This window comes from Diabrotica undecimpunctata, chromosome 7 (genome assembly GCF_040954645.1).
Source record: "Diabrotica undecimpunctata isolate CICGRU chromosome 7, icDiaUnde3, whole genome shotgun sequence".
Classification (NCBI taxonomy): Eukaryota; Metazoa; Arthropoda; class Insecta; order Coleoptera; family Chrysomelidae; genus Diabrotica; species Diabrotica undecimpunctata.
The window spans coordinates 22,134,178-22,159,571 of NC_092809.1; the positions used below are offsets into that span (position 1 = coordinate 22,134,178).

The window sequence follows — 25,394 nt, forward strand, 5'->3', positions numbered from 1 at the left end:
CTTCAGGGTGGCTTCCGTTGTGGTCCATGCCTCTGCTCCATAGAACAAGACCGGGAAGACATAACACTTGACCAGTCTTAATTTTAGTTCCATTGAGATTTTGCTTGTGAACCACTTTTTCATATTGTTGAACGCGTTTCGCGCTTTTTCAATTCGTGATCTTATTTCTGTTGACTGGTCCCATTTTGTGTTGACTGTGGTTCCAAGGTATGTGTATGTCTCCACTTGTTCTATTTTTCGGTTGTTTAATGTCAATTGCATCGGAGGTTGTTGTGTTCTGCTGATGAGCATGCATTTAGTTTTGGTTGTATTGAGTTCTAAACCATATTCTTGACTTGCTGTGTGTATGCTCTTGGTCGCCATTAAATCTTTCGCTTTGTCCAAGAGTGTTCTTCCATTCTTCCTATGTGTCCTTTCTTATAGGAAGACCAAATAAGATCTGGTAGTAGATCAATATTGGTACGAACCAAGGTAGAAAATTACGTAAAAATTTAACGCAGAAAGTCGACCCTAAAGGCATAAATACAAAGAGAATGCTGATTAAAATACGCTGTTTTTACCTTTTTAATACATTCTATTTTCTTGCTGATCTTATTAAATTCAATTAAGATTTTATTACATTTGCAAGACTTTTCTAATCACGCACACTTTATAAAAGAATATGGTACATATTTTGATTAGAATAAAATGTTTCTGTTTTCAATTTGTTGGTTATCAAACATCCCAATCATCGAAAATTGTTAACTTATTTTACCTACTAATTGTAGAAGGTAAGGAGAAGTTTAATCATTTTTAGGTTTTCTAACATTGTTTTTAAATATTTTTCTCCTAAAAGGAAATTATCCTGGGAAACACAAATATTTCCTACATCCATTTCCTTTGTATGTATACCGGGAAATTCTTGAAATAAGCATCAAAACGTTCCTGTTACAGCCACGTACATATCCAAACAAAGACTATGTCGTCTAAAACAAATTAGACTTCCGCGAATTAAGAATTTCTGTTGGAAACGACCGTTTCTCAAAATCGTGAAACAGTGCCAAGGAATATGATAAAAAGTTAATTATAACCATAAAGTTCTCGGATGTGCATAAAATCATTTCCAAAGAAGCAAGATATTTTTGTGGTAAATCTGGGGCATGCAGTGACAATGAATCTCTGCGGAAATGCTAATCATTCTAAAGCCTACTCGTGTATTAAGGCCATTATTTACTATGAAATATATGAGTGGGATTTCGGTGTACTTGCATATCTGCTACTTGCACGTGGTCATTCGCATTAGTCAAGTATTGAAAACTTCAATGGCGTGCTGGTACTATGCCTACTACCATTATACCAAAAATATTATTTAAATATGGAACAACAGTTTGACGTATATCAGAAATTGTTATCAATGACGATAAATAATGATTTTAGAAGTTTAAGTGTCTGAAATATTTTTTTTATATTTCGTGAATCAAATATTTGACTTTTATTTTATTTGTTTTTTTTTATCTTAAACTATGTCTTTCATTGTTATTTTTTTTTTATTTAAAGAAACAAAGTCGCATCCACCCAAAGGTCATTAGCGACATTCCTGTAACATTTGTAATAATATTAAATTTAACATTTAATTTTGTGTAACATATTTATACATTTTAAGTAACCTAATAAATTGTTCGGAACTAAACTTTTGTTGAGGAGTGCTTTCAGGTTATTTGGCAAATTGTAAGACTGTCTTTGATTTACATATTTAGGACAGTCTATCAAGAAGTGCTTTATACTGTCTACTGTATTGCATGTTTCGCATTTTGGAGGTTCACTATTTGAGAAGAGATAGGCATGAGTATACCTACGGTGTCCAAAACGTAGACGTGTAATAATAATTTGGCATCTTCTACTTCTGGCTGTGGACTTCCATGAAAAAATATCACTTTTGATGGTTCTGAGTTTCGAACTAGAGTCAGTCCACTCCCGATTCCACGCACTTAACACCTTATTTTTGAAATAAACTTTTAGATCGCCTGCGATACTCCGACACTCTGTTTCTGATGCGTCACTGGTGATAGCGTTACGCGCACTAGTATCTGCTTCTTCATTCCCTTCTATGCCTATATGAGATGGTATCCATAGGAAATGGACTCTTCTGAAATTTTCTTGAGCTTTCATTTTGCGAACACAGTCATATTGGTTGGAGTTATATTTTTATGGGGGATTCAGATTAGTTTCCTGTAGGCATATTACATCAGGAGATTGTTCACCAATTAGATGATGGAGCATAGGAAGGCGATGGAAAAAACCATCAATATTCCACTGAAGTAAAGACTTGAATTTAATGTTGGCTTAACTGAGATGTGTCACTTTCCGCTTCCGATGCCTCACTGTTAAGATAATTACGGATTTTTTTTCTTATGGACGTGAATTTACGTTTTATGGATCCTTCCTTTAAATGGGGATAAACTTGACTAAGCATATGGGACAAAGCTGGTAGGTCTGTGGTATATTCTTGAATTGTGGTTATATGATCTGTTGACCCCGTGATATTCATTAGGAGCATGTTAAGTTGATCAACGTTTAGAGGGAAAGGTAGAGGGTGATTTTCTATGAAGTTTTCAGCAGGATCAAGTAAGAGAGAAAATGAGTATTCAGAAGTGCTTGCTGAACTAATTTTAGCTTTTTTAGATTTTGCTTGGACTTTAGGTGGTGGAAAAATGTTACATTCTTTTGAAGATGGATCTGCTTCAGGTGAAATAATTTCATCAAAGTTTCTTTTTGGTTGATTAATTATGTGACTGTCCTTATTTGATGAATCTACTTTGTTCGGTATCTCCGGGATATTAGAAATATACATTTTTTCACATTGAGAAGGGTTTGTGTCATTGGATGCTTGCAAAGATATATTTGTTACGCTGGATACCGATGCTTCATTGTTTTGGTTGGGGTTTAGTTGAGCTAGTGGTTCGGAGCACTGTGAAGCGATGTGTCCTGGCTTCTTGCATCTAAAGCAAACTAAACTGTCTTGAGAAATGAATATTCTATATGTCGTGTTGTCAAAAACAAGAGTAAATGACTCTGGTAGTGTTAGATTGTGAGGACTGATATAGATTTGTCTTCGAAAACTAAGGATGTGATTGTACTCAGGCATAGAAGCACTTATTTTGAGGAAGGTCATGGGGGAGACAGGAACTATGCCGATTTTTTGTAACTCATTGATTAGCAAGTCGTGCGGTATTGAAGGACATACGCCGGAGAGCACAAGTCGTTCCGCTGGTGTAACTAACTTTATTGCTCTGACAATTTCACCTATTTGACCATGATTATTCATAAAATCGTCCACTATTTGTTTATTGGATAAATACATACATATGCGATTATTAGATAATCTAGAAGAGAAGATTATATTTTTCGGTTGAATTATATTTCCACGTGGGAGAAGGTAGTCTCGAAGTTTGGTGTTATCTAAGGCACTAAAGATAATTGCTTGGGACTTTAAAGGAAATTGCACTCTCGACGCTGCCGAAGAGTATGACTGTAATGTGTTTATTTGATTTTGATGGTCTTGTATTGTAGAACTGTTGTGTGATTCCATGTTTGAATTCATTTCGATAAACGTTTGTGAAAAGTAAGTCCGACCCTGTACACCTGCTAAAACAGTTATATCGGTCTTTACTAAAAGCGGTTATTTGCTGGTAAAACTGGATTTGTTTATTGACAACAATAACAAATAATTGCAATTTGCTGACTTTAATGCTAATTTAACTGGATATTATGTAAAGATTGATAAACATTGATCTTGAAAAGGCATTTGATCGCGTTCAACATACCATACTAATTACCGCCTTGCAGAGCATCCAACTAGATGAGAAAGACATCGAACTTATTGCCAAACTTTACTGGAACCAAACAGCCATTATTAATACCAACAACAGAGAATCAAAGCCAATCAGTATTGAACGAGGCGTAAGAGAAGGCTGTATACTATCTGCCACCCTCTTTAACGTGTATTCTGAGAATCTATTTAGGGAAGCTTTAAAAGATCAAAAAGGAATTATCATAGGAGGAGAAATAATTAACAATATACGGTACGCCGACGATACTGTGATTCTAGCTGAAAACATAGACGATCTGCAGGAGCTAATCAATAGAGTTGACATGGAATGCACAAATTGGGGACTGTCGATAAATATCGATAAAACTAAATACATGGTGACCAGTAAAGTGGATATCGGCGCAACCCAAATGATATTAAACCAACAACCGCTGCAGAGAGTTCAGAGATTCAAATACCTTGGATATTGGATTACCCAAAATCTAGATCCATCCTTCGAAATTCGATGTAGAATTGAACAGGCAAGAAACTCATTTCAAAAATTCAAGCCTCTATTATCCAATAACTCATTAAATTTGGAAATCCGTGAAAAGTTTACAAGATGTTACGTGTGGTCTGTACTTTTGTATGGATGTGAAACTTGGACTTTAAACGCCGATATCATGAATAAAATCGAGGCGTTTGAGATGTGGTTGTATCGAAGGATACTAAAAATTCCATGGACTAGCAGAACCAGAAACGAAGAAGTTCTTCGAAGAATGGGACATCAACGAACTCTATTAAATATTATTAAGAGGCGTAAACTAGAATATCTTGGACATATAATCAGAGGACCAAGATATGAGTTCCTTCGGCTAATTCTCAACGGTAAAATCGAAGGAAAGAAATGGATAGGACGGAAGAAACTCTCTTGGTTGAGGAATTTGCGGCAGTGGACAGGTTTGACAGCGGACCAATTGCTACACGTAGCGCAAGACCGAGATCAGTATAAAAATATTATAAGCATGGTAGTCGCCGACGTTCCGTAGGGATATGGCACTCTAAGAAGAAGAAGATGTTAAGAGTTTGTACACTTACAGTTTATTTCAATATATCACTAAGATTCACAATTTATAACTTACATTAAACTTTGTTAATGTTAAAAATATTCGGAGCTCATATTGAATGCAATATTATAGTTATCGATGCAGAACCGAACTCCCTTTATTGTTATTTGTTATTCCAGAAATTAAAAGAAATAGGCTGCATGATAAATGACTTCAAATATCTGAAAGAAATTCATACAAAATCTTAAAAAAAACTGGTCCATATTTCTATTCGTTTTTGTGACTATTTATATGTCTCCTGATGTATTGCTACAAAGTATGTAATAATGTTACTCGATCTTTACTTGCTTTATATCCACTTGCAGTTTTTTCATCATTTGCGATGTAAGTACCGTTAGGCATTTTTTTCCAATACAGTCCCGTTTGATCGGCACAATAGTGCCCATCTTCAATAATTTTCGCTAGCTTCTGTGGACATATTTTTGCTGTTGCTTTATCGCTGTAGCACTCTCTCCTGTGATCGTTTTATGTATTATGAAATGCATTTCTTTTGATAAACCCGATTTATCCATCCTTTGCTAACTGAAAATTTTTTACCAGCTTGGGAAATGGAAGTTGGTGGTTCTGACTGTTTCATTAACTCATAAAATGGAAGAGCTTTTTCCTGGATTAAATAACCACTTACAGGAATTCTTCTTTGAATTAGTTTCTCAATCCAAATGGCGATGGCTCTTTCTGTTCTTTCTAATAATACAACTATCTCTGGTATCTGGCATTCAAATTATAAGTACTTCTGTTCCCAATGTATCAATCCTTATTAAATATATATTTTAAACAAGGTGGGTGAGATATAAGATTCCTGTATAAAAGTCTTAGTTGCGTGAAACCTTTTGGTTGTCTTATTTCCAGTTTTTATTTTGATATTCTGCTTTGGTATTAATCTTCAATTAAGTAATTATTTTATTACATAAAAATGTTTTATTTGTAAGCGGGCATAGAGTTGCATCATCTACGTCCTGTATTCATTCATTTTGACTTTGCAGATTTTGTATTTTAAAATATGTCTGAATGGATAAAAAGTAAAAAGGAAATAAACTAAAAACAAAACAAGTAAATTGAAACAATGAGGCCAATATACGTCAACACTACTACGCTAGCTAACAAAACATGTTTTACGTCTGGCTTGTGCTGCCAGTTTTTGTTAAAAATATTATCATTATTATATCAAAAATATCTTAATATTTAGATCTTCTTTACGTCGAGAATTAAAACGAATTTATTCATAAAACAATAAAACATCATCCGATTTATTAAGTAACACCTTATTAACCTTATTAAACTGTGACTGTACTACTCTTAGTAAGAGCTACCCTATCGGCGCCCACGAGTTTCCGGTAAAAGCTGACAATTCCATTTCTGTAATCGAACAAGGTGTAGCTTTTTTTCTGCATAGCGTTAAACAACTGGCGACCATTATGTAACAACGTATTATAAATTCAAAAAAGTTCTTTTCATATCTTATGGTAGTTAAGTTAGGATTTACATCTGTTAGTGTAACGACAATGGAATAATAAATATTAATGTGTATAATATAACGTGATAATTGCACAATAAATGTCACAGGTTTTGAGAAAAAATGCAAATCTGCAAAATAATAAAGTTTTGTTTTTAATATTAACGCAATTTAGTATTTTTATTAAAAATAATTAAAAAAAAATGGTGATGGATTCGACCGTTCATCATCATCATCATCACTGGCTCGACAACCCTTTTTGGGTCTTGGCCTGTTCTAGGATTCTTCTCCATTCCGATCTGTTTCGTGCTTTTTTTCTCCAGTTTTTTTCGACCGGAAACCGATTTCGAGGATTCGACCGTTACTTGATGGAAATGTTTTGTATTTTGAGAACGATTTCCGAAGTGGTAATTCAAACGACAAATAAACAAATTTTTAACAAAATGATATTTTAGTCTGAATTAGAACTTTCATAACAAATAGGTCATTTTTGGAGAATCGCTGAACTTTTGCGTAAAGTCGTGTTATGAAATCGATCAACTAACAAAAATCAGCGGAATTCTAGTTTGGCAATTCATTTATTGGGTAAGCTCGAGATTTGTAATATATTTTTACCGATCAACAAATTCGCAGCCAATATTTTAGGATAAACAAACTTTCAAAAGAGTTAAAAATTAAATTTTTAAAATAATAAAGTTCTTGTACGAAAGGGCCGGTCTTCTCACCTCTAGATTAATATTGATCAATCTAACAGATAGTTAGTTATATGAAGGATAGACATTTATTCCTAAAATTAAAATAAAATGTACCCGTCTTTTCACATCAAATTATATTGCGGTTACTTATCTGTAAGATAAGAATACAATTATTTCGGAACACACCAATATTTAAGTAATTGTCAAAGAAATCACACTTATGTTTTAATCTCTTTTGATTATACAATTTGTGGTGACAGGAATAATAAAATTTTGTAAAAAAATTAATAACGAATAAAAAATAATACATGTATATTAATAATTCTTAGGGGTTCTGAGGTTTCTCCATAACACTAAAATATTATACAGTGTGTAAAAGCCAAATGGAATAAATTCATTATTTAGGTTACTGTACATATTTATAAAAAATCCCGAAACACGTCAAATTTAAATTATAACTTGACATTCTTTAACGTGAGAACGCAACCCCTACCTTCAACCCCCTTAGAATGACAGGTACAACCCCCAATTTTTAAAATAGGAAGTATAGGTTTGTGATATATCGTTTGAAAGGTCTTTTCATTCTCCATTCAAAAATGTTGTCGCTTTCAAGTTTATTAAGATTAATTAAGATAAAATAAATTAAAATCATGTGGTTACCGAAATTCGCTAAAATATACTCAAAACTTATTTCCCGTTTATGTCTTGATAATGAGAAAGTGAACAAAAACCATAGCAATGTGGTTTTTAGATGGTAACCATTAAAAAACTTTAAAGAATTTCCGTGGCAACGTTATTTTAACACGCATTAGTAAATTGTTTTATTTAAGTTGTCAGTATTTTAATTTAAGTAAAAAGTTCGTTCAATTCAATTCTGAAAAATGGTTAGAATAACGGAAATGCATAAAATAACAGTTTTACAAATGATTGGTTACGGAGATAACACCCGAACACAATAGGAAGTAACTCGCCTATTTCATGAGAAATTTCCTAATTTACCGCCTATATCCCAAGGAACAATAACTAAAATAGAGAAGCAGTTTCGCGAGTTTGGTCATGTAAGGCAGATAAAAAAAGCAGCTGCCAATGCACTGAGTGACTAACTCAAATTAGATGTGTTGCTTGAGTTTCAGGAAAATCCACATACATCGAGTAGACAGTCATCCACTACATTCAATGCTAGCCATACATCGATAGTAAACATATTAAAAGAAAATAAATTGCATCCCTATAAGATGATACCTACTCAGGAGCTCATGGAAGACGATTTTGATAGGAGAACTTTTTTTTGTGAGCAAATGATGGACATGTTGGATAACAATATTATCCAATTAGAAGACGTTATGTTTTCTGATCAGTGTACTTTTTCACTTAACGGTCATGCTAATCGGCAAAATTGCCGCTACTGGGCCACGGAAAATCCTCACTGGATGAGAGAAGAACACACTCAATACCCTCAAAAGGTTAATGTTTGGACAGGGATTGTAGGAAACAATATCATTGGTCCCTTTTTCATTGAGGGCAACTTGAATGGCAACAATTATTTGGCACTACTTCAAAATGATGTCATTCCAACGTTGGCAAATTTATATCCTGATCCAGGAAACCCTCAAGTTCCAGCGAATACGATATGGTTTCAGCAGGATGGAGCACCACCACATTACCAACTTAATGTCCGGCAGTACCTCGATACAATATTTCCCAATCGGTGGATAGGGAGGCGAGGATCGATTGAATCGCCAGCGCGATCACCTGATCTTACATTATTAGATTTCTTTTTATGGGGATATGTGAAGAGCCATGTGTACAAAACTAAACCATCTGATTTAAATGACTTAAAAGAACGAATAACGCTTGCGATTAGGTCGATCACGCCTGTTATGTTAAATAATGTTAGAAGACAGTTTTATTTGAGATTAGGATGTTGCCAATACGTTCGCGGTGAATATTTTGAACATCTACTTCATTAACATTCATAGTTCTTTTTCGTGTTCTACATTTTATTACGTTTTGCATTACATTTTGGATGAGATGAAATTTTGGATGGAGAATGAAAAGACCTTTCAAACGATATATCACAAGCCTATACTTCCTATTTTAAAAATTGGGGGTTGTACCTGTCATTCTAAGGGGGTTGGAGGTAGGGGTTGCATTTTCACGTTAAAGAATGTCAAGTTATAATTTAAATTTGACGTGTTTCGGGATTTTTTATAAATATGTACAGTAACTTAAATAATGAATTGATTCCATTTGGCTTTTACACACTGTATAAGGTTAGCGTAAACATCTTCAACTTTAGAAAGTTCAATAATGTCTTTATTTAGCAATTATTCATCTTCAAAATTGTCTTCAGTTTGATCTCTCGCTAGGTTATAGAATGTTGGTGTAGATTAGAGCGGTTAAAGCTTTTCAACTTAACAGTCACTTCTACCTAAACATAATCATCCATACATTAAAAGTTCTGTTACATATCTGGTTGTGATATGGAGTTCTTTGTAGAAATTTTCTTCATGGATTGTTTAGAGGACTTAAAAAATGGCTTTACTGTATAATCAGAATCTCCCAGTAACAACCCATTTCTGTTATCTCCATTTAAAGTTCTTATCAAGAATATAGAATTATTTATACCTACCTGGTAGGTACTACAAAAACATATCCGAGAAATATTGAAAAATGGGAAATTCAATTTCCGAATTATCATGTTGAACTTATAATCCGTTGTCAAAAATAATCATTTAACACAGTAACCATCAAAATGTATCGATTACCTGAGCTTGTACGAGTAGCATTAGCGGATTATTTTGTGTCGGTATATAATTAAAACAATCCGGTTATACCGATTCCTATTTTCGCGCAGAAATGTGCGATTTTTGCCATTTTTTATGATTCTTATAAGATCAATAAAATGTATCACTTTTATTACCGGTCACTATGGAATTTCCATCGTTACAGACTAATCTTTAATATCTAACATAAAATTCAGATTTGATTTGATAGAAAGTTTGATTAGAACTTACCAAAAAGTCTTAATTGTATCGTATGCGAATGCAGAACAGTATCATTCCTCAGTACACAAGTATAATTTCCTGCATCGGTAGGTTTCACGGACTGGACGTAGATAGTTTGATTAGCGCTAGCAGGAAACAGTAACATGGTGGATAATTCCAGAGGCCATGGATAGACTTTATTGTCTTTATACCTGTAAAAAAGAAATAATATACGTAACTACACAAAGTATTTAAAATATTCTAATTTGTATAAAACCTATCCCGAGAAATAAGATTCCCAAAATTTTTTTAGTTATAAAAATACACTGCACTCCAAAATTTACGCATAATTTGAAAATTCTTATTTTGAGTTGTAATGAAAAAATTTTTGTTTGTTCTTTTCTACTTTATGGTTGTTTTAGAACATATTAAATTAAAAACTTTTCTTTTTTTACAAAAAATGTATTGAAATTAACAATATAACATCATAAATCTAAACATGTAAACAAACAACTGATCTAAACAAACTAACATTATAAATTAATGACGAAATTGAAATTTTTAAAGTTGAAGAAAATCCTAGTACCGTGTACTAGTATCGAGTATTGCCTCCTCTGGCATTTATTACTGCTTGACAACGATCTATCATACTGAGAATAATCGTTCTGATTTCTTCTTGATCAATTTGATCCCAAATTTCAACCAACCGCAAAAACAGTTTATCTAATGTGTTTGGTGCATTAGGTAGTTGTCGTAGTCGTCTGTCTATGATGTCCCAAACATGTTCTATTGGGTTGAGGTCAGGACTTCTCGCAGGCCAATCCATGGCAGGAATTCCAACCTCCTGACGATACTGCTGCACAATTCTTGTCGTGTGTGTGTGTCTGTGTGTGACCTGGCATTATCTTGCATAACCATGAAATTATCCCCAATTAATGGTGTATGGCACGACATGCTCTTCTAAAATGTCTGTTATATACATCTGCGATGTAAGCCGACCGCGATCTATTCTAAACAATTCCGTACGAGCCTCTAAATTAATCCCACCCCACACCATTACTGAGCCGCCGCCATACTGTACAGTCCCTACGCTGTTACACTGTGCGTAGCGTTCCCCAGGCCTTCTATACATTCGGTTTCTCCTGTCATCAGAAAAAAGACAGTACCTGGATTCATCAATGAACAATATTCTTCTCCAAACGTCATTTTTCAAATCAACATGTTCACGAGCAAAATGCAATCTTTGCCTTCTATGGTCTCTGGTCACTAATGGGCCCTTCCAGGGTGTAGGTCGTTTTCGGCAAGTCTTCTTCTAATCGTTTTTTGGCTGATTCTAAAGTTATAACGTTCCAAAAATTCATTTTGTAGAGAAGTACTGGTAATAAACTTTCTATCTAAAGAGAAGTACACTTTGTCTCAGTGTACGAAATGTCAAAAACCGGTCTTGATTAGGAGTTGTGACCCTTTAACGGCCTTGACCGGGTCTTCTCGAGATACTTCCAGTAACAGAAAAACGTGTTAACACTCTTGAAATGATTGACTGAGTGACGTTAAAACGTTCAGCGAGTTCTACCTGAGTGACTTCTTCGCAATGAGTAACAATTTTAAAACAGTCACTTTCTGACAATTTTCGATTTTCTTGCTGCTGGTGGTTCATTTTAAAGAAAAAACACTTAATAAACTTGAAAAACCCCTTTAAACGTTCAGCACAACGTAATCCAACCCAACTAAATTCGAAATAAAATGAAGCACAATTAGCATGTTTTTATTTTTTTTTGCAAAAACGGTAAAAACATCAGCGTTTTTTACTGTTCTTTCGATAAATTTTACAATATACTGGGGGTAACAATAATATATTAGCACAAAAATCTAAACATTAAAATTATTTGATTTACCAGGGTTTTTAAAATTATGCGTTAATTTTGGAGCGCAGTGTATATAAACATAAAATTTTTCTGTAGTTCTGAAAACATTTATACATTAATATCAAGATCAGATGGCTCAATAAAAATGACATCAAACATTGAAATAATCACCTTCGTTGTTTCTTCTTCAGATTGGAACCCAATTAGTGTCATTGAGACTTATCTGGGACAGATAAAGGGTGGCCTCTCCACTTACCTCTATTTATAGCTTCAGAATAGTCCCTTGTTTATGAGTCGTCTTCTGGGCCATCCCTTTTTTCTTATGTCTCAGTGTCCATTTTATTCTTACGAGTGGTACTATCACTCATGTCATTTACCATTACACCATGAATCCTATGGTGTTTGATACTCCTCGAGATTGGGGATCGCAGTAGTCGTAATACATATTTCACCGTATGGTGAGCAGTATGTAATGTGACTGTCTGGTTTTTGGTGATTTATTAATTGAGCATATTGCAGGAGTGCATGTGTATTTTATGAATGTGTGTATGTCATGTTCCATCAATAAATCCAACATATATCCATTTCATATATCCAACAGATTCAAATAGCCAAAAAAAGAAAAGAAAACACTTTTCATCAAAAGAAAAAACTTGTTTAACACTTTGAGTGCGCATGGCTCATGTTTGCCGCATCGTTCCTTTGTCAGATGCGCATGGCTCGCTGGTGAGCCAGCCATAAGCTCGTTCAAAATAAACACGTTAGTATTTCAACAGCATTAAGATGGGTACACATATGCGAGCCGAACTATTCGCGAACTTCTCGCGAGCTGTTCGCGCACAGTTCGTTGAAAATATGTTTACAGCGAACTCATCGCGATCCATGGAAAGCAACGAACCAACTTGTGCGAAACAGATTTGTTTGTGTAGAAATGAATATAATTATTTTATCCATTTTTAATGAACACAATTTGGTGAAATATAATTTATGCTTTCAGAATTTCTGTTTTATTCAACTCACCCTTTCCTATTTCACCGATCGCTGTGGAGACCTTTTTCCTTTCGCGCCTAAACGATGCCGATAGGGTTATCATTTTCGGCTTACAATCTTCTGGTGGCATGTCCATTTTCACCTATTTCGCGCCATGCATCATCTTTTAAGTTTTTTCGAAAATGATCATGGTCTTTCAGATCCCAGAATAAGCGGATTCTTATTCTGATATAAGTCAATAAGTTAAATACATTTATTCTCGGACCACTGTGCAATCATGGAAAACTTGGATTCATTCCGAAAAATACGCACTAAATTCAAACTAGGAACAAGTCATACAATCTCGATTCGACGACGGCACGAACAGACAATATCGCTGCGAACACCGTCCGAATCCTGCGAACATTCTTTGTGTTCGTCCCAAAAACCGACAGGCCGTGGTTCCTGACGAGCAACGAACGAACAGCTCGCAAGCGGTTCGTCCCGTCGTACAAATTATACGAATATAGCGTTCACAAACGGTTCACGAACAGTTCTGCTCGCATATGTGTACCCACCTTTAGAGGTACGTGTTTGTGAATCTGTGAGCGTGCTGTTTAGAACATAACCTACCTAAAACTATTAGCCGTCTTAAATTTTTCTTTTTTTTTTTTAATAAATATGGATAATGATGTGGCAGGTCGATCAAAACCAAAAAAATGTAAAATACCTTTAACAGAAGAAGAACTTTTAAACATATTGCAGAATTCCGATGATGATGATAATTAGATTTTGATATAAGTGGTCGGGACTGCGGTTGGAGTGAATCGAATTCGGAAGAGCATACAGATGATGAGGAAGGTAATATAGTTAATTGATTTGTATGGTACTTTGTTACAAAAAATGTTAGGTGCAATTGATGATATATCCATTCAAGAGTCGGATGTTACAAAGGATATTATTGATGGTATTTTGCAATGGTCCGATGTACCGATGGAAATGAAAAAGTTCCAGTTGACTAAAAAAAAAGCAACTTCTACAAACAATTCCAGGCAATAAGGAACCTATCGATTTTTTTAGATTTATTGTTGATGATGAACTAGTAAATTTATTTATTAAGGAAACTAATCGTTATCCTGAAGAGCTTTTTTGTTCGAAAGGAATTAGTGAGAAGTCCAGAGTTACACGATGGAAACCTGTTACATTCGAAGAAACGTTGACTTTCATAGCACTAGTGTTGCACACAGGAATAATAAAGTTAACCCAGATATGCCTGACGTACAATAAATTATACACCACAAATATCTTTTAACTTGATTATCTATAATGATCATATTTCTTGATAACCGTCTAAATACTTTCAGTATGTAGTAATCAACAATAGAGTGTAGTTGTGAATTGTTGGCTTTGAAATATTTGGCGATAATATTGTGATAAAGTTTACGGTTTTTATAACATGGCCGAATTCGGAATACGATTTACTAAGTAAGTAAATATTTGTTATAATGTATACAAGAAAAATATTCTTTTTGTGTTTACTTGTAGAAAATACATTTATATTACAATTTAGATTTATAAATTGGATAAAATATTATTTTATAACTAGAGTTAGGCCATTTGATTTAAGTGTACAAAATATTGTACGACATTTTATTATTTATTTTTAGGGGCTTTTCATTGGAGGATGCGCTTAGTATGTTAGAAGATGATGAAAATTTAGTAGCAAATGTAGATAGTATTACTTTGATGCCTCCAATACATGCATGTGATGTCCTAACAGACGAAGACTCTGGTGATGAAGATATAATGTTGATGGATAATTTACCTGGGTCGCAATTACAAGCTTCTGCTGAAATAAGTATGCAAAATAATGACGGTGACGCATTAGTAACCGATTCTCAAGATAATATTTCATTAACAGAGCAGGGAGAAAAAAGAACAGTTAAAGGGTCTGGGGAAAAAAATCTACCACTGGGTAAAGGACATTCAGATGGAAGACCAATGTATCATTGTAAACGAACTTCCAGAACAACACGATTCTAAGAGTCTCCTTAAATGGTTTCCCCCTTTTTTTTATTAAGAACTCATACACCTGAACCGTCAGAAACTAATCGATATGCTTCACAGAAGAGTCGCCAACAAGAAGTTCGAGAATATGAAGTCAAAGCTTTTCTGGGAACTCTCATATTGAGTGAGTATGTAAACATTCCTAGCAGGAGAATGTTTTGGCAACGTGACAGAGATGCTTACAATCAACTTGTGACAGAAGCTCTTACGAGAGATAAATTTGAATTTATTATATCAAATTTTCATCTGACAGATAACTATACCTTAGAACAAGGAGATAAATTTGCAAAAGTCAGGCCTTTAAAGAAAAATGAAACAGTTGCGGTCTATCGGAATAACATATAAGTAGGAAAATGGAAGGACGTTTTGTATATGGGCATATGGGAGGAGTTGACCGACAAGATCAACTGAGTTCCTATTACCCCTGTGACAGAAAGACGTTGAGGTGTTGTAAAAAATTAGGAATACATTTCCTTCAACTAATGCTATTAAATTCACATTTGTTAAACAATGAGTACTCAGGTTATAAAATGCCACTCTATGATATTCGATTATCGATTCTTATCTCGCTTTTACCGAATCAACAAAATTAAATTATTACAAACAATAAAGCACCATATATTATTACTAAAATTTCTGCAGTAAGTCATGCAGGCAAAACACAAAGAAAAAGCTTTGGGCAGAAGGTAGAACATTCTCTGAGCAATCCGTAGGTATTAAAATAAATGGTGTTAGATTAAACAATCTGAGATTTGCCGACGATACCGTTCTGATCGCAGAAACACTTGAAGAGCTACAGACATTGGTGAATAAGATAGCAGACTGCAGAGAAGAATATGGACTATCTTTGAACATAAAGAACACTAAATTTATGGTAATATCGAAATCAACACAAAATGTCCAAAATTTATATTTACACAATGAAATTATCGATCGAGTTAACAAATACAAATATTTAGGCACTTTTATAAATGAAGACAACGATAGCTCAGCAGAAATCAAAATAAGAATAGAAAAAGCCAGATCCATATTCACTAAAATGAAGAGAGTGTTCTGCGGAAGAGATTTGTGCCTTGAAATGAAACTTCGCCTGATGAGATGTTACGTACTTTCTGTGCTGTTCTATGGAATGGAGTCATGGACGTTGAAAAAGATTGATACCAAAAAATTAGAGGCATTTGAACTGTGAATGTAACGCAGAATCCTGAGAATATCATGGACCGAGAGAGTCACAAATGTCGAAATCTTGAGAAGAATGAATAAAGAAAAGGAAGTCATATTTACGATCAAAAAACGAAAACTGCAATACTTGGGACACATTACAAGAGGCGAAAGATATGAACTGCTTCGAATAATTATGCAAGGGAAAATAGCAGGAAAAAGGTCCATAGGAAGAAGACGAAACTCCTGGCTAAAGAATCTACGGGAATGGTATTGGTATAGCTGTAGCAGCAACGAATTGTTTCGGTCAGCAGTTTCGAAAATACGTATAGCCCTAATGATCGCCAACCTTCGGAACGAAGATGGCACTTGAAGAAGAATGTTCAAAAAATAACGTTCTGAATTTTTAGATTTTTGAATTATAAAAGATATTTTTACACTATTTTGACTAGAAAACTGTAATGTTTTTTGTGCAATATATAGATATCCTTGTTTTAATTGACTTTTATTTATTTGTTGACAAAAGTAGAAACCAAATCAGTAGTAAGACTCTCATGAGCGCCAGTCAGCACTAAGCAAGAAAATCTTACAAGGGTGCGCATGGCCATATGTAAGTCCCAAGTCAAAAATTAGTTAGCACCCTGTATATATCATTTTAAATATGAACACTGTCCTCCTATATAACAAAAAATTCATAAGCATTTTTACAAAAATAATCTTTCGCACCAGGTATACATTATCCTTAAAAAGTCCGCAGTCAAAGTGTTATTTTTGAATCATATGGTCTCACAATGCCCGTTAATTCTCCAACAAGAATCTCAAAAACATCATCCTCGACAATTGATTATGTGGTTTCTGATTTTCCACCCGCTGGCTGACGTCCATTCTACAGTTATTAATGGGGGCTTTCTGATCATGAAGCGGTTTAGCAGTTTAAAAACACCACACTCAAAAACCCGACGAATAGGTAGGATTTTTTCCACTCAAAACTTTCGTAAATTCTATAATTCATGCTTGATTTCTGACTGGAGTTTTTCTTCCGGGGACATTGACTGTAATGTTAGTGATTTTCTAAATAAAGTTGTATCTATTTTTAATAAAGCATTTCCTCTAGTAAACATCAGGCCAAAACATTACAAACCTTGGATTACCAAAGGCATTCGCATATCTGCGAAGAATAAGCGTTCTCTGCTATATATTAAAAAATTTAATGACAGTATCCCCATCTCTGATTATATCAATACGTACAGAAAATGCTATCTAAAACTACTCAAAGTAGCCAAAAAATCCTACTTTCATAATCGCCTAACAAGCTCCAAAAATATTTCAAAAGAAACTTGGTCAATAATAAACGATTTTCGAAATAAAACCAGTGCAGCGAATCAAACCTTTTCTTTTCCTAACCCCGAAAATCTAAATGATTACTTTGTTAATGTGAGTAAAAATATAACCTCAACTATTTCGCCACAACAAGATCCAGGTTCCTATCTCCCTAATTCAAAAAACATTGCTGATACCTTCTTTTTAGGACCACTTGATAAGACTGAATTCATTCGAACAATTCGTAGTATAAAAAGCAAATCGTCCTGTAGTACAGATGGATTATCTATTAAAATTTTGTCAAATCTTCCGCATAATGTATTGGAGGTCATGGTTTCGCTAGTAAATGATTCCCTTGAAAAAGGTACATTCCCTAACTGCCTAAAGACTGCCATCGTTATTCCTCTTCATAAAGGTGGAGACAAATCTGATGCCTGCAACTATAGACCTATTGCCTTGTTACCAGCACTATCAAAAATTATTGAAAGGCTTATAAAAGCTCGCCTTATGCCCTTTCTCCTTAAACATAATATTTTATCGCAAAATCAGTTCGGCTTTTTGTCTAATAAATGTAACAGTGATGCCATGTTTTCTGTGTTACATGAGGTATATCTATCACTAAATAGTAACCTCTCTTCTGCCACCGTTTTCTGCAACTATTCCAAAGCCTTTGACTGCGTAAATCACGACATTCTATTAAAAAAATTAACTTTCTATGGAATTCGGGGTGTGTCTTTGAATTGGTTCAAAACTTACTTGGTAGGTAGGAAACAATTGGTTAGAATAAAAGACACCGACTATAGTTGTAAAGACATTGAGTGTGGAGTACCGCAAGGTTCAGTATTAGGTCCCATTCTTTTTTTACTTTTCATTAATGACATCACTTACTTGAAAATTAAAGGGAAAATTTTTCTATTTGCTGATGATACCAGTATTACTTGGAGCAGCTTTAATATTTCAACGCTTCATTAAATTATAACAGCTGATTTGCTTATAATCAAGGCTTGGTCAGACTCCAACTTACTTAGCTTTAACGTGGAGAAGACAGTAGCATTATCTTACAAAGAAGTCATTCAACCCTTGCTTTTGAATGAGAGCCAAATCAGTATCGACAGCGATCTTAAATGGTCCTTGCGTACTGACTCCTTAAGGAAGAAACTAGCCTCAGCTTGCTTTGCAATAAGATCTGTTTCGAAGGAACTAAATTTATCTTCTGTCAAAATGGCATATTTCTCATTGTTTGAGTCCCATCTTCGATATGGGGTTCTGGTACAGCGACCCAATTTGATACTATTTTTAAGTTGCAAAAAAGAGCAATTCGTTATCTATTTGGTCTCAAACAAACAACTCATTGCAAGAGACCTACTTCAAAAATCACGGAATTTTGACGCTTCCCTCTTTATTTATTTTAAACGGTTTGTTTGATTCGCAAGTATCTAAACATTTTTCCCGATAGACCTGATCATGGCTACTCCATTAGAAATTCGGATTGTAACGTTTATTTACCGATCCCGTCCACTCAGCTAGTAAAGAATTCTATTCTATATAGTGCAAAAAAACTTTATAATCACCTTCCAAGAGAAATTAAATCCGCAACATCTTTCATTAAGTTTCGTAAGATGACAAAAATCTATCTCTCTGAAAGACCATATTATTCAGTTGACGAGTTTCTTAATGTATAACAAAGAAACAAAATTAATATTGTTTATAATTAGATTTGGGTGTCTCAAGCAGTGGCTACAATTTGTCTCATTGTTGTTGTCTGTACAAATTATGTAAGTGATTAAGTGATACAATAATTTTACTAATTTAAAATTGTATTGTTCTGTTTTTTTTATTATATTTGTTTTTGTTTTATACTTTTTATACTTTTTGTACTTTTTGACTGATTTTTTTTAGCTTTGTCCATAAAATTGTTCAATAATTTTCAGTGACAATAAAGCATATTTCTAAACAGTGGCAGAAAACTAGATATTGACAGCATCATTAACTGTAGCAAAAGATAAAGCACCATATAAAAATATAGACGATGAAATTGACATCAAAGAAACACCATGAAAATTTGTGAGTTTAGATTTATGCAAAGCGCATGAACAACGCACATACCCAACTCACGGAATTACGTGTAGTAAAAGATGAAAACACTGCATACCCTTTTCATGGCAAAAAATGTCAAACACTGTTTAAACTATTAAGCAGATTCACGTCTAGAATATAATTATAATCTAATTAGAGCACGCAAACTTATATTAAAATTGTATTACAATCTAATTTTGCTACCTGTATATTTAGGTTAGAAAACGGTGCATTATGCATGCAAATGCAGCAATATATTACCACTTTATATTTGATAATATTTATCGCTAATATGTCAAGTGAAATAGCGCACCGTGGTTTCCGCGAATCTCTAAAATAGATCAAGTTCAATGCGGTGCAAAAATAAACATGATAATTTCGGCGAAAACACTTATTTACCCCGGTTTTCAACACAAATAGGAAATAAGGTTAAATAAAGCATAGCGGTTTTAGCTGACTGTTTATTATGTTTTCTACAATAGAAATATTTACACCTTTGCAATATTACAATGTGTATCGGATTTAATAGTAATAAAACTGTGCAGATCGACTTTAGTATTGTTTGATTCTAAAATTTTGTGACTTGATTTTCAAATATACGACATGTTCGAAGGTTTTTCGACACAAATAGATGCACATTCCTGAAGTGCTTAAGTCAAAATGTATTTTACATGAAATTCACCTGGTTACATCGGTAATTGTGAAATGTAAACATGTAAAATCATCATCTTTTACAGCATTTAACCGTACTCCATTCCTGGATATACAGATTGAACGAATTTAAAACGGAACATATAATTTAATATATGTCTGTTTGAACTGCATTTGGAATAGTGGACCATATAAAACTTGGACAAAAATAAATCCATACCCGGTAATAGACATTGTATAAAATATCGTTCAACTATCTGTCTCCTTTAAAGGAAAGAGGAGCTTGTCTAATAATCGGAGAGATAGAGCCGAAATTTTGAACTGATCAGTAATATGACATTTCTCTATTGGAATATATTCATTGTAACTGGGTTAAAACTTTGCCTTACAGGCGGACGCCCCTCGTGGTACAGGGGGTGGCTATACAGGGATGAAGTTGTAATTTTTTTCGGAAAAATTAACGATCGATAATATGGCTGAAAATTTGCCCAGAGTAAGATCTTGGTATAACTAGACGAAATCCCAAAGGGCGGACGCGAGAGTGGATACATAAGGGGTGGCGGACAGGGGTGAAGTTGCAATTTTTTGGGGAAAAATTAACGATAAGTAATATGTCCGCCATTTTCATTGCTCATTATTTAGCCCCTAAAAACTCTAAATCCAAAAGAGCGGACAGCTGGGTTGGTACAGAGAGCCCTAAAACGGGGTCAAATGTACCACTTGCCTGCGCATTTTAGGTCTCGGTAACAATTTTCAAACTGATTTTATTATGATATTTTTATACCGATTGATTTGAAAATTTGTATGCTCACTTCTGTTACTATTCTGAAAAGCTTCAAGTAGAGTTTTCCTCAAAATTTTCCAAAAAAATTTCCGTAAATGAAAATTTTCGTAATTTTTTGAGGTAAAATCTAATTTGTAGAATCCTTTCGATTTTCTGTCAGTTATACCATGATTTTTTTCCAAAAATTTTCAAATTATTTTTCCGATAAGAAAAAAAAATTAGAAAAACTTTTAAAATTTCGTCATTTTTCTCACTCTCATTGATGTCATCACATTCATCATCTTCGTCACTTTCACTTTCAATAATATCACATTCATTATCTGCTTCATTTTCAATCACTACTTCTCGAACTGATTCTGGCATCTAAGGTCCACTAAACTATTTGAATTTATATGTTTCATCTTCAAACTCCCAACCATGTTATTCAACAATCAATTCTGTTGGTAGTTTTTTATGAGCATTTGTCCAAATATTTGAAATATAATGAGCTCGCAGTAGATGTTGGTGTAATTTATCATGACATGGTGGTAAGCTTGAAGTATCGAAATTTTTTAGTTTTTTTTTTTAAAGGCTCGTTCACATCATGCAACTTAGAGACTGCCGGTTAAATAGTGGAAATCTGACATCGTTTACTTTTCTTTTTGGAATTGTTCTCGTCAGCCCTGTTCCTTATAAGTGACATATGAAAGTGTCAAAAACTTCATTACAATCGAAGTCAGTTTCACCAAGTTGGATAAAAGCATCTTGATACTTTATTTACATGATTACATCTAGCGCATGCGTCTAGAATTACTGATCTAAATGGAACGCGCATCATTATTATTTTAATATTTTAAAATAATAATGATGCACAATTAATGTCCAAACCGAATTTGTAAAATTATAATTAACTAATGAAACAAAAATTCAATCAATTTGAAAGTTAAAAAAATATTGAAAATATCTACAAAGTAAATTTCAAAACTTAAAAAATTGATAATTCCACTATTAAATTGATTTTTATTAATAATTATTTGTAAAATGTTAAAGGAATTCTACAAATTGAATTTTACCTATTGATAAATAGAAATAGTATATTTTGTATTTGATTATTAATGTAATAATATATCAAATTTTTCTTATATCTGAACAACCATTATTTATGCAATATAAATTATTTAAAAACCTTTTTATTGTAATAAAAAATAAGTAAAATTACTATTTGTTATACCAAAAATATTTAATAGTTAACATTATAAAATTACTTTAATTTAATAAAATACCAAATATCAAACATTTATTCAATTAAAAATTAATTCGTAAAATATTTATATTTAAGAAAAAAATGTGATTTGTAAAGTAAATATGACTTTAGTTTGAAAAAAAAAACATTATCAAAATATCATTTTAAAACTACAAAATATTCTATAAAAGATTCAGACGAGTTTTACATAGAGTTTTATCAAATGTTTTAGAAAAGTTTTCCTAAATTTTTTTTTCTTATCGGAAAAATCGTTTGAAAATTTTTGGAAAAAAATCATGGTATAACTTACAGAAAATCGAAAGTATTCTACAAATTAAATTTTACCTCCAAAAATTACGAAAATTTTTATTTACGGAAATTTTTTTGGAAAATTTTGAGGAAAACTCTACTTGACGCTTCTCAGAATAGTAACAGAAGTGAGCATACAAATTTTCAAATCAATCGGTATAAAAATGTCATAATAAAATCAGTTTGAAAATTGTTACCGAGACCTAAAATGCGCAGGCAAGTGGTACATTTGACCCCGTTTTATGTCTCTCTGTACCAACCCAGCTGTCCGCCCTTTTGGATTTAGAGTTTTTAGGGGCTAAATAATGAGCCATGAAAATGGCGGACAAACTCTTCTCGTTAATTTTTCCCCAAAAAATTGCAATTTCACCCCTGTCCGCCACCCCTTATGTATCCACTCTCGCGTCCGCCCTTTGGGATTTCGTCTAGTTATGCCAAGATCTTACTCTGGGCAAATTTTCAGCCATATTATCGATCGTTAATTTTTCCGAAAAAAATTACAACTTCATCCCTGTATAGCCACCCCCTGTACCACGAGGGGCGTCCGCCTGTAAGGCAAAGTCTTAACCCAGTTACAATGAATATATTCCAATAGAGAAATGTCATATTACTGATCAGTTCAAAATTTCGGCTCTATCTCTTGGGCTATAAGGAAGCGATAAGTGGTTTGACAGCATAATAACTGCTTGTGTAGTCTAGTTTTTTCAGTGATTCTAGGCAACCTATTTGGGTGGAGTTTTGACTTGTTCTTGAATGAATTCAGAATCCAGCAGCCCGCTGAAGTATTGGATTTTTATAATATAATTATTTGACAACCTTTTGTTGGCCAACCACCTAGAGCGGAGTTGAGCCGAAATACATTGATTTCGTATGTTCCGTTTTAAATTCGTTCAATCTGTATATGCGCCCTCAAAGTTTTGACTACTGTCTCAAATAGTCATCACATCGTACCTTCAAATAGTCATCTCTGTACTCCATTAACAATTTTAAGATAACTTTAAGATTTCCTACATAAGTGAAGTCTTGAGGATCCACATGTTTTTTTGTCGATTTGTCTAAAAATCCAGGTTGCGGAACCGTAGATGATAATAGTGCGAACGCTTTGTGTGAATAATTTTGATTTTTGTTATTATGTATCTAGTCTCAAGCCGGACTCGTGTACTTTGCGAATAATCGTCACTGGCGTATATTTGCTATGTCGTGTGAGTGGATTACTTGTACAATTATTTGTCACTCGTTGGTTTTCCATCTGCTGTCGGTAAAAATGACCCAAAGGGATCACGATTATTCGTACACTTTCGAAGTACATATTATAGTTGTCTATGCTTGCAGAGGCGCTCAAACGAAGTGTATAAATAATTGGCAGTTACTGCGACTTTTCATTTAGTTTTCAAAGATCTCAGGAGCGTACAGAAATTTTATTTGTGTGCGTGTCTTTTTTTTTTTAATTGAAATGAAGCAGTTGCAGTTTCTTGATTTTTATAAAAATGAATCGGTCATTTGGATGACCAAACATAAAGAACATAAAAATTGTAATGAAGTTAATGATGCCTGGAAAAGAATACAAGATAACATGTCTGTCCAGTGCACTATAAATGAACTTAAGAAAAAAAAGATTCGCTAATGGCCATATGGCCTAAAGGTTCTCGTTTGATATCCTACAACATATGGGTGGCGCTGTATCTACAAAAAATATTTATATATATTCAGTTTCTGTATCTACAATGCTGTTTTAGCTGTATCTACAATGCTGTTTCGACTTTTATTGAATTATACCATCCACCATCTTCTTCTCTTTTTTTAATTTAATTAAATACACAGAGCTCATCACAACAAAAGCTGCGGAAGCAACAACGAGATTTTCTGGACGATCTCTATCCATAGTGACTATCACTTGCGTATACTTGCCATGTCTGTTCACGCTCGTGTACTTGTCAATTGTACACGTCGTGTGAGCGCCCTACTTGCCATCACAATTGCAAAGCTCGTATACTTGCAAAGTAGGCAAATAATTGAGTACTTGCCAAGTACACGAGTCGTTTGGGTCCGCCTTTACGGACTAGTCGACTTACGTACCGACTGTATGGTTGTTTTTTCCCCGACTTGTACTTGCTTTACATTTTCGTGGTTTGCCAAGCTACTTTAAACGTTTAGACTGCTTTTATTTTTTGGTCAAAGTTTTTTTTTATTTTTAGTTCAAGTAGTTTTTAGTCTCTCATAAGAAACAGGCTGTACACTTAGCTAGTGCCAGGCCAGTGGAGAAAAAAAAAGCTGAAAAAATCTTATACAGCTTTTTGATGACAAATCTTTGAAGACATATAGCTGATTTTGCTTTGTTTTGTACATCACCAATTGACCGAGATAACTGCGAAAAACCCTTATTTTTGCCGCAATTTATAATAACTTTATTTTTTTCATAATGACATGTATAACTACTTGAAATTATGACAATTAATGAGTTATTGAAGTGTGCTATTATATCTCAGCTAGTAGATGAAATAGTTTGTAAGTTATTAAATTTTTTTTATCCATGAGAGCGATTATTTAAACAACTGTACTTGTCCAAACAGTGACTCTGACCTGAAGAGGTAGTTAGAAGATCGCAATCGATTCTTTGAGGCTTTAATTTTAAAATATATTAAAAAAATTTCAACATTTTATCAACATTATTATTAATACAACCGTCATTATATTTCTATTGTTTATTAACATAAAGAGCTGAAAATTGAACAGATTAAAAACGAAGATCTAAATTTTATGACACATTTTAAAGATAGCACATAACGAGAAGAAGTAAAAAAGTATAACTCGTTAAAGTTATAGTACCTACTCGTAAAATACCGTTTTTCCAAGTTTCGTTATTTTTTTTTATTTGAAATTATATCGGTAGCTCAATAAAATAATAAGAGTTATACTATTAT

The 25,394-nt window shown here is 33.6% G+C and overlaps 1 protein-coding gene across 1 annotated transcript in view; it reads right to left on the reverse strand.

Annotated features, from left to right (window-relative positions):
• The window catches only part of LOC140445054 (X-linked interleukin-1 receptor accessory protein-like 2), a 200,336-nt gene that overhangs the window by 53,183 nt on the left and 121,759 nt on the right, over positions 1 to 25,394 (reverse strand). The window contains exon 2 of the mRNA XM_072536845.1: positions 10,080 to 10,261. Within this exon, the coding sequence (XP_072392946.1) occupies positions 10,080 to 10,261 (182 nt within the window). The remainder of the gene's footprint in view (positions 1 to 10,079; positions 10,262 to 25,394) is intronic.